Source organism: Camelina sativa, chromosome 9 (genome assembly GCF_000633955.1).
Source record: "Camelina sativa cultivar DH55 chromosome 9, Cs, whole genome shotgun sequence".
NCBI classification, from domain to species: Eukaryota; Viridiplantae; Streptophyta; class Magnoliopsida; order Brassicales; family Brassicaceae; genus Camelina; species Camelina sativa.
The window spans coordinates 18,314,354-18,324,755 of NC_025693.1; the positions used below are offsets into that span (position 1 = coordinate 18,314,354).

General features: G+C 39.1%; 2 protein-coding genes across 2 annotated transcripts; both read left to right on the forward strand.

The window, feature by feature from the left end:
• Positions 1,468 to 2,248, forward strand: LOC104711299. Its single transcript, XM_019230309.1, has 2 exons — positions 1,468 to 1,698; positions 2,138 to 2,248. The coding sequence occupies exons 1-2, from the start codon at positions 1,496 to 1,498 to the stop codon at positions 2,151 to 2,153; spliced, it is 219 nt and encodes a 72-aa protein (XP_019085854.1). The 5' UTR covers positions 1,468 to 1,495; the 3' UTR covers positions 2,154 to 2,248.
• LOC104715395 lies at positions 6,602 to 8,137 on the forward strand. The gene has a single exon (XM_010432801.1). The coding sequence runs from the start codon at positions 6,602 to 6,604 to the stop codon at positions 8,135 to 8,137; it is 1,536 nt and encodes a 511-aa protein (XP_010431103.1).

Genomic DNA, 10,402 nt, shown 5'->3' on the forward strand with positions numbered 1-10,402 from the left:
CAAAAAAAAAAAAAAAAAAAAAGTTGTATGTAGTACGTACATTCAAACGATGCTAGCTTTTTTTCTTTTGGTTTTATGTTTTATATGAAAATGAAGTTATTTTAAAATGTTAAATGAAACAAGAAAATTTAATAGAGATGTAACTCATAATTTCAGTTATCTAAAATGTTTGGACTCATAAAATTTTGTTAAGTTTCAAATGAATTATGTAACAACATTTATTTAAAAGTCTTTTAAATTTTTTTAAAAACCTATGAATAATTAATTTGTATTTTGTAGACAGTGCTCTAGATTAATTTTTGTTTAAACGAAAAATAATTTTGGTACTTTCTAAAACAGTTTTATCAATATAAAATGTACATATCTTATACTATATGGGATAAAAACATATTCAAAGTAAATCTTATTTCAAAGAAAGTCAAAGATAGAACAATGGTCTAGTTTATTCTAAAGCTTTCTCACACAAAAAAGATCAACAAAATAAAAACGGTAAACTCACATGTGTCTAGAGGAGACAAAAAAAAAACAAAAGTATAAAAACAACAAGATGAAGAATTGAATTCAGATTATTAATAATCCTTCGAAGCAATTTAACAAAAAGTTAACTTACAGAATCGATGATACATATTTACAGATGCAGAAAATCAAATTGATAAAATAGTTACTTTTCCAATTGGTCATATGATCTTATTATGAGCTTGTAAACGACTCTGTCCAAAAATTCTCTTTGTGAAACATGGATTAACATTTAAAAATTGAGAACTTGATACAAGAATATTTGCATTGAAGAAGAAGTTGTTAATAATTATATAACTTTTTTCGGACCCTAATAATTTGATATTCAAAGCTAATAGGAATGCTGAGACTTGTTTAAAGTAAACACTTGGTTTTTCCGGAAATGAAAAGTGAAGAACGATGATATGTCTTTTGTAAACCCAGTTTTTGGGAGTGTGAAGAAGGATGATATATTTTTTTTAATTCATGTTTTAGGTGATTTTTTTTTATTCTTTTTTCAAATTCTTCAAAATCTCACATATGGAGGTGTGATTTGTTCATTCCTATTTTTCAAGTAAAAAGATATCCAAAATCTCTCAAAATCAGTTTTCAGTATAATTTTAGAAAAGAATTTGTGAAGTTTGAAGAACAGTAGATTTGATATGTTTTTTAAAAATTATTAATTGAATAACAAGATATTGTGAGTTATTTTGAATGATTTTACATAAATGTCAAGTTCGATAACATAGGATATGACAAAAGATTTTAAAATCACAAATTGAATAACAAGATGATTTGGAATAAAACTAAAATCATCTTAAAAAATCTTCTAAAATCTTTATTACAATACACCCCCGCTATAGTGTTTCCGAATTGAACATATATACCAAATCAAGGTTTGCTCATTTCATCTGTGTGTATATATATACGTACATACAAATTTGTATAGAACAAATATATACACATAAACTATTATATAAAATAAAAAGACTTGAGAGAAATGACGATGAGAAAATGCATTCTATTAATGTTTTTGGTGGCGGTAGTAATAGCAACCATGGGAAGAGAAGTAGAAGGAGTTTCATGTGAGACCAAGTGCGAGCTTAAGTGCGGTGGCCTTTATGTGCCTCCAAGTACATGTATCGACCCATGTATACGCGAGCACTGCCACAAACCACCAAGTCATTCATCTCAATCATTGCAGTAATAATCTCTTCACTACTTTTTACATTGAGTTTGAGTTATTATTATTTTTCTGTTTAAATTTCATATTATTATGCTTTTCCGTAAGAGATGTTTATTAAAAAAAATATATCATAAAATTAACTTAAACAAAAAATATTAGTTTATGTTTTACGTTTATACTAAAAAATTCTATGATATATAGAAATTATATTTTGAAAAATAAAGATATCATTATGGGCTATTTCTTTGCAAAATTGTGCTCAATTTCATATGTGGCAATTCCACCAAGATCTCTAAATTAGTAAGTACAACTACAAACTTGAATACTTGTGTTTTGTTTTACTAGAAAAAAATACACTTCTGTTTGAAACAACTATCCACATATGACTGTATTTTCTTGTGTTGTGTGTATATAAAGTGACAATGGTTTCCCTTTAATTATATGGGGATATTGCAGGATGGAGGCTATATGAATGAGAAACATCAGAGAGTAGAAACATGAAGAATATTATTGATATATTTGTAAGCTGATCAAAAGCATCATTTAAATGAAAACTTTTTTTTTTTACAGCAAGAATTAAATAAAAACTTTAAATTTTGGCTTTACGGAATAATTCATACAAAGAGTGTTCCAAAAAGTATAAAGAACGGAAACATTGACTAAATAGTTGATGCATATAATTTTTTTCTGTCCCAAATGGTTAATTTAAATCAATAAAAATAAGTTCTACAGTTCTACTTAAGTAAACATTAAAATTAGCAATGAGCACTATTTCGCGCAATTTCTAATCCTCCTCCCACGCGTATGCAGACGACAAATTTTCAGCATTTGGATTTCAAATTTGTGATCATGTTTTGGGATTATAAAAGAAAACCAAATCTCTTAAATCAAACTCTAATGATGAAATTTATATTATGTCTCCTCATAATATATATATATATTTTTTAATTTTGTTAAAGCTATACTCATAATATTCTATTATAGTATATCATATATATTGACAATCGATATGCAAATTTAGGATCAACTAACAGATGATGCGAGGAGTTGAACTAGTACGAGACGCAAGCTTTCAACATTCCTAGTGTAATATTATACTATTACCTTTGTTAGACGATGGTGGCGAACTGGCGATATATAATGATTTGTTTCACCATATAATGGTAAGAATGATGTCTACAGAGCCACTTTTAATACTCAAAGATACGTGGAATCATATACGCACAAGAGAAACGATTGTGCCTTGGCATCATGGGGTCTTCTTCATGTACGCCACACCAAAGTTCTCTTTTTGTACTTGACTTGCTGTGCAAGACAGACTATCAACAAGGGACCGCATACTCAAATGGAATACTGGAGCTTCAGGTACATGTGCCCTCTGCAATAGTACTCTGGAATCTAGAAACAATCTTTTCTTCTCATGTAGCTTTGGCTCAGAGATTTGGGGAGCTACCGCAAGAAACATCCTCATATCAAAAAATCCTCTATTGGGCTGTATATGGGCTTCGACAAGAGTATCTTGGTCGGCAAGTATAGTTTAGGGTTTACTCAATATTGTGTCATGTATATAAACATTGTACGCCGTTCATGAATAAGACACACACATATTCTCTTTATTCTACATGATATCAGAGCAAAATCCTGAAACTTAAAATCCTTTGTGTCTCAATTTTCGATCAGTTGATCTCTTCTCTTTTGTTTATTCTTTGTTTGATCGGTTGATCTCTCTATTTTGTCTTCTTGTTTCATCGGTTGATCATATTTTTTTTTGAGTTTCTGGTTGTTTTCTTTTCTCCACACAAGTTATGGCTACACAAGGAACACAATCTCTCTCGACATCTGGAGCTCTCGCAACCCTCGGTTCGACTGGCGGCGATAACACGACGATGTCTTCGTACTCTACGTCTTCTACGGACAACCCCTATAACCCCTCCGGACCGCAACCCCGTCACTCGGCCGGACAAACCGCGGGACGCAGCCCGGGAGGGCGTCACGTAGGTCGACTGCCCGCAGTCTAGCCGAGGTTCTACCAACGAATTAGGATCCCCAGCCGGTCTGCCGGCAGTCACCCATCCGCTACGCACGCTCCTCAGGCTTTGCAACCCTATGGAACGCGCGCGGCGTTGTGCTGGTCCGGACTAGACCATACCATACTACTTGTCTGAATGTATATAAAATAACACGATTTAATACATATATACTTGCAAGGTTCACATTTAATGAAAACATTCAGAAATTAGTTGGATCCAATCGAATAAAACATCAAGTTCAAGAAACACGGATTTTGTAACACAGCACGAAAACACCCTATCCGGTTTCCTAATCCAACTCTACCCACTTACTTTCCCTGCAAGAAAAATAATGGAGGAGAGGAGTGAGTAATCTAGGATTACTCAGTGAGTTGGGCATCTAACTACATGCTATCCGCTAACATGCTAGCTCATCTCATCCATCTACCCCAAACAACCCCAACAAAGCATGCAAAGCGGAAGCGTAACAAAAAAGCAACAAGCAATCAATCAACCAAGCAAGCAATCACACAATCAATCTAGACAACAATCAAGACACTTGGCTCTTCTAGACCTCTCAATCTAACTTGGCCTTCACGCCACCACACCCGCAATCACTGCCAGGTGGAACTGCTAGCGGTGCATCACTCACTTGATCACCCTAGACTTCTCATGCAATAGGACCATCAAGCGGATCCCATCAACGCTTGAGTCATACCATGATCAACACACACTTCCTAAGGAAACATTTTCTAGGAACCAACCACACATCCTAGGGCCCCTCGATTCTCTGTCCCATCACACTCCGTGTTGAAACCACAAAGGTAACCAACCGGACTCACCAAAACTTCCGCGTTGAAACCACACAGGTAACCAACCGGAGAACCAACACTTCCGCGTTGAAACCACACAGGTAACCAACCGGACTCACACACGCCGCATCGTCATGCGGTTCGGGCTAGTAGCTAGCTAGACACCGAAAAATTGTCCCGACATGAGATCCCTTTGGATTAGCTCACCGGACAATTTAGCACTCAACACACGATGGGAACAGAGATCGACTTCTAGCTACGACCTGAGACTCTGACTCATACTCTAGCTAGAACACGCACTCAACTCTATGTCTACCACACTAGAATTAAGCACACAATCATGCAAAGCAAGAAAGAAACAAGCATGCAAGCAAGTAAACAAGCAAGCAGTCAAACACACAATCACCCAAAGCTCAAGATTCAAGGTAAATGCACATGCAACTTAAGATACTACACATGCATGCAACCCTATCATGCACCCACCCCAAAGTTTTAGGTTTAAATAAATTAATTCTTCCAATTAAATTTTTTTTGTAACACTTCACCAATTTAACACATGCATGCAGCTCTCTCTTCCTCGGAGATTCACACATGACTTCACCAAAAATGATTCACTATGTCTGATCTCACAACAAGACCATGGGAATATTTTTCTCAAATTTTGGGGCCCTCATGCGGCTCTTTCCACCCAGGAAATTCTCGCATGGCCAACCAAAAATTTTCCACTCATGAATCAATCTCTCATCCAGTCTACGAGGGATTACCACCACAACCACTCAAGCAAAAATTAAAATAATTAATTTTAATTATGCTTAACCCTTCTTTAATTCTCCAACTAGACATGCAAGGCATTTCACACTTGCAGCTAGTCTTAAAAATTATTTTCTCCAATTTTAAAAATTCTTAAACCTCAAAAATTAATCATGCAAGGCATTTCACACTTGCAGCTAATTTTTAAAAATGCCATTCTTCCCTAAGAATGCATCAACCCCTTCAAATCTAGCATGCAAGGTGTTTCACACTTGCAACTAGTTTGAAAAATGCAAATCTAACCCAAGAATGCATAAAAAAAAACCCCACAGCCCTCTTGACTACATGCAATCATCTAGATCTACATGCAACAAGAGAGATCAACCACACCACAAGGCCGATGCAAGAGCTAGAGAGCTAAAGCACCTCCTTAAGCAAGATCTCCACTTGCTCCTAACAAAATCAACCACTCAACACATCTACAACCATAGCCTCAATTCACCTTAGCTTGTAGATCTTGGCCGATTGAGCTTCACCACACCACTCCCCCACCACGCCGATCTGACAGCACTTCCACTAGATCTTGAGCTTCACCTTCCTCTAGATCTCTCCTTCTTCCTCCTCCTTGGTCAAAAATCAAGAGATTTTCTCTTCCTAAAATTTGAGAGAAAATTTTGGCAAAGTTTATTTGTCTAGAGAGAGTTTTGGTCGAAAATAAGAGAGTGATGGGGTATATATAGCCCTCTCTCTCGTTCTCTTGGCTGGGCAGGTGGCAAAAATCAATTGAAAAATGTCCAAAATTCTGCATGTCACTAATGCACACTCTCACTCACTCGCGTGTGTATCTCACTCTCTGGCGGAGCACACTTAATCGCGCGACACGTGGCATTTCTCTTGCATGCAGAGAGACCTTTCCACTTCCTCGTCCGTCCGCGTCTCTCTTGCGTCCTAAGCTCCCGCATGTGACCGAAAACAAAACTGAACATATGTGGATTGATTCCGTGCCACTCCCCGGTCCTTCCGACCGCGGCTTCAATCTTTCTCGTCCGTTCCCGGACTTCTCGTCCGTAACTCCGACTCTTCTCGTCCGTAACCTCGGTCTTTTGCGTCTGTCTCCGGATCTTGCATCCGTGATTCCGACCACTCCGGTCCTATGGTTATTTGACGTCCGTTTCTCCACGGTCATTTCCTCCTTAGACCATTTCTTGGACTTGATGACTTCTCTTGCAAGTCACTCATTCAATCTTTGAGGATTTCTTTTCTCCGTCTTCCAAGGGCTTCGCACGTCCTTGGCACGTCTTCTCGTCCGATACGTACTTCTTGATACGGGTTATTACAACCCCAGTGCTATGATCTCTGCGATTACTTTAACCGGAGACAACTACAATGAATGGGCCTCCGAGATGCTCAATGCTCTTCGTGCAAAGAAGAAGACTGGCTTTATTGATGGTTCCTTGAGGAGACCAGGGGCTGATAGCTCCGACTTGGAAACATGGACTTCTGTGAACTCCATGGTTATTGGTTGGTTGCGTACATCGATCTCACCTCGTGTGTGTTCTACCGTTTTGTTTCATACCAGTGCTCGAGATCTTTGGGAGACCTTGCAGAAACGATTCTCAGTTGGGAATAAAGTTCGGGTGAATCACCTTCGTTCTCAGATTGCTCTTTGTCGACAAGAGGGTCAGTCTGTTATTGATTATTACTGGAAGCTTGTAACTTTATGGGATGATTTGTATACTTACAAGCCTCTACCCGTGTGTTCTTGTGGTGTTTATGCAAATATTGCCACAGAGAGAGAAGAAGAAAAGGTGAATCAATTTGTCATGGGTCTTGATGAATCCAAGCTTGCGAATGTGATACATTCGATTGTTGATGCGGGTCCTTCCCCATCCTTGGATCAAGCTTACTCGCGTGTTATACGTGAAGAACATAGACGTTTGGCGGCTAAGACTCGGGAACAGCAGCAGGATGCCGTTGGGTTCGCTGCTCGTCGTGATGTTGGTTCTGGTTTGCTTACTGGTGACCAGTGTGTGGAGTCCTCTGTTTGCGATCGTCACTTGCTCTGTTCTCATTGTGGTCGGACCGGCCATGAGAAGTCGTTTTGCTGGCAATTGGTAGGATATTCTGAGTGGTTTACGGAACACAATGCTCGGAACAGTGGTCGAGGATCTGGTACTGGTCGAGGTCGTGGTAGAGGAGTTGGTCGTGGTCGTGGTCAAGCTGTCTCTGCTTACACAACAAGTCCCAACGTTTCCATCTCCGATTTTTCTCTTGAACAATGGAAAGCTCTTTCCTTGGTTGCTCTTGAAAAAATGAAAAGCAATCCAGATAAACTTTCTGGTAAGATTCCTGGAGATGTTATTATTGATACCGGTGCTTCCCACCACATGACGGGAAATATTTCTCTTCTTACTGATTTGGTTGATACACCATCCTTCTCGGTTGGGTTTGCTGATGGTAGTATTACGTTTTCAAAGCGTAAAGGCATTCTTCATCTTACAGATAATGTATTTTTGCTAGATGTTCTTTACATTCCAAAATTGAATTGTTCCTTGATCTCGGTGTCGCAGATTCTTAAACAAATGAAGAATTGTTTTGCACTGTTTACCGACACTCTTTGTATTTTACAAGACCGTTTCACGAGGACTCTGATTGGAGCCGGGAAAGAGCGTGATGGGGTCTACTATTTAACGGATGTGGCAACGGCTAATGTAACTCGTGCGGCAGCTTCAGTTGATCAAACTTTGTGGCATAGGTGGTTGGGACATCCTGCGTTTTCTGTACTTTCTTCTTTACCCATTTTGTCTAGTGTTTTGCAATCTGCTAGTTCTAGTCCTTGTGACGTTTGTTTCCGGGCTAAGCAAACTAGAGATGTTTTTTTATGAAAGTTCAAATATTTCAAAGGGATGCTTTGAGTTAATTCACGTTGATGTTTGGGGTCCATATCGTGTTTCATCTTCTTGTGGTGCTGTTTATTTTTTGACAATTGTTGATGATTTTTCTCGATCCGTTTGGACGCATCTCTTGTTGGAAAAGTTTGAAGTTAGACGTGTTATGGAAAAATTTTGTGCCTACTCCAAGCGACAATTCAATAAGCAAGTCAAAACAGTGCGTAGTGATAATGGCATTGAGTTTATGTATTTGACGAAGTTCTTTGCGAGTAAGGGGATCCTTCATCAAACCTCTTGCGTTAGCACACCTCAACAAAATGGTCGGGTTGAACGTAAGCACAGTCACATTCTTAATGTGGCTCGTTCCTTGTTATTTCAAGCTGGTTCGCCGGTCTCGTTTTGGGGGGAATCTATTCTCACTGATGCTTATGTTATCAGCCGCACACCCTCTAAGTTACATAAGGGTCAGTCTCCTTATGAAGTTTTGACCGGTTCTAAACCAGATTACAATCAGATGCGGGTGTTCGGTTCCTCTTGCTATGTGCACTTACGAGCTCGCGACAAGGATAAATTCGGGCCGCGAAGTCGACATTGTGTATTTGTTGGTTATCCCTTCGGTAAGAAAGGGTGGCGTGTGTATGACCTTATGACTCATGAGTTCTTGGTCTCTCGTGACGTTGTTTTCGACGAGATGGATTTTCCTTTTTTACTCAATACCGACCAGTCTTCACCTACATCGGAACAGGCAGTTTATGCTCCGGAACACAAGAAATTAGTGATGATTGTTTTCCACCATTACACAAAGCTAGTATGGTTTCTCCTACGCTTTCGCATGACGTTGTATCTTCCGAAATCTATGTCCCACAAGATACCACGGTGGTTACCGTTCCCGATCACACGGTCGTGCTCTCTCCAGGTCAGGACATGGTTTTTCCTGCTGTTTCTTTGGATGATGTTGATGCTGTTGGTTCTACTAGTGAGACTCTCTCTTTTGATGAGGAGGGTGAATTAGGAAAAGGCAAACGACAAAATTTCCCTAATACTCAATTGACTGGTTATGTCACTTATAGTGCTTGTGTTGCTGAAGACCCCCATCACGCTAACATCGCTCCAATCACTTTCGAGTCCTCGTCCACTGGTCCAGGTAACGAGAAATATCCTCTCACGCATTACATCGCTGATGATTTATTTTCTCCTACACATCGTGCATTTCTAGCAGCTGTGACTACAGGCATAGAACCGACTTGTTTTAAAGATGTTGTGAAAGATGATAGATGGAACGGTGCTATGACTCATGAGGTAGATGCACAAGAAGAAGCTAAGACTTGGAGTATTGTTGATTTACCATCCGGGAAGACAGCTCTTGGAAATAAATGGGTGTACAAGATTAAGTATAACGCTGATGGGTCTATTGAGAGGTATAAAGCTCGGTTGGTTGTACTTGGCAATAGACAGGTTGCCGGCAAAGATTTTGAGGAAACATTTGCTCATGTAGCAAAAATGTCTACTGTTCGTGGTTTAATGCAAATTATCTCGTCCAAAGGATGGGAGGTTCATCAGATGGACTTCAATAATGTGTTCCTTCACAGTGATCTTGAAGAAGAAGTTTATATGCGGTTGCCCATGGGTTTTCATCATAAGCATCCCAATAAGGTTTGTCGTTTACATAAATCTTTATATGGTTTAAAACAGGCTTCTAGGTGCTGCTTTGCAAGGCTAAGAATGGTGTTGCTTGAATATGGTTTTAAAGAGTCCTACGCGGATTATTCCTTATTTACCTAGACACGCGGTGCTGTCGAGTTGCGTGTCCTGGTTTATGTTGATGATCTCATCGTTTGTGGTAACAACTTACCTTCTTTGACAGAGTTTAAAGATTACTTAGGTCAGTGTTTTTCCATAAAGGATCTTGAGAAGCTTAAATATTTTCTTGGTTTTGAGGTTGCTCGTTGTCCGGAAGGCATATTTTTATCTCAACGGAAGTATGTGCAGGATCTTGTTGCTAAAGTCGGGCTCTTGGGAACGAAACCGTCTAAAATTCCTATGGTTCAGGATCATCAGCTCAGCCTAGATGCGAGTCTGTTGCTTCCGGACCCTGCTCGCTATCGGCGTCTTGTTGGTCGCCTTATTTACTTGAAGGTAACGCGACCTGAGCTCACCTACCCTATTCACATCTTGTCTCAATTTATGAAGACTCCACGAGAAGCTCATTGGGATGCTGCCTTGCAAGTGGTTCGTTATCTCAAAGGGTCAGTTGGCCAT

Excerpts from the sequence above, each read along its gene's own strand:
- LOC104711299 (XM_019230309.1), top strand. The coding sequence starts at position 1,496 with ATGACGATGAGAAAATGCATTCTATTAATGTTTTTGGTGGCGGTAGTA.
- LOC104715395 (XM_010432801.1), top strand. The coding sequence starts at position 6,602 with ATGATCTCTGCGATTACTTTAACCGGAGACAACTACAATGAATGGGCC.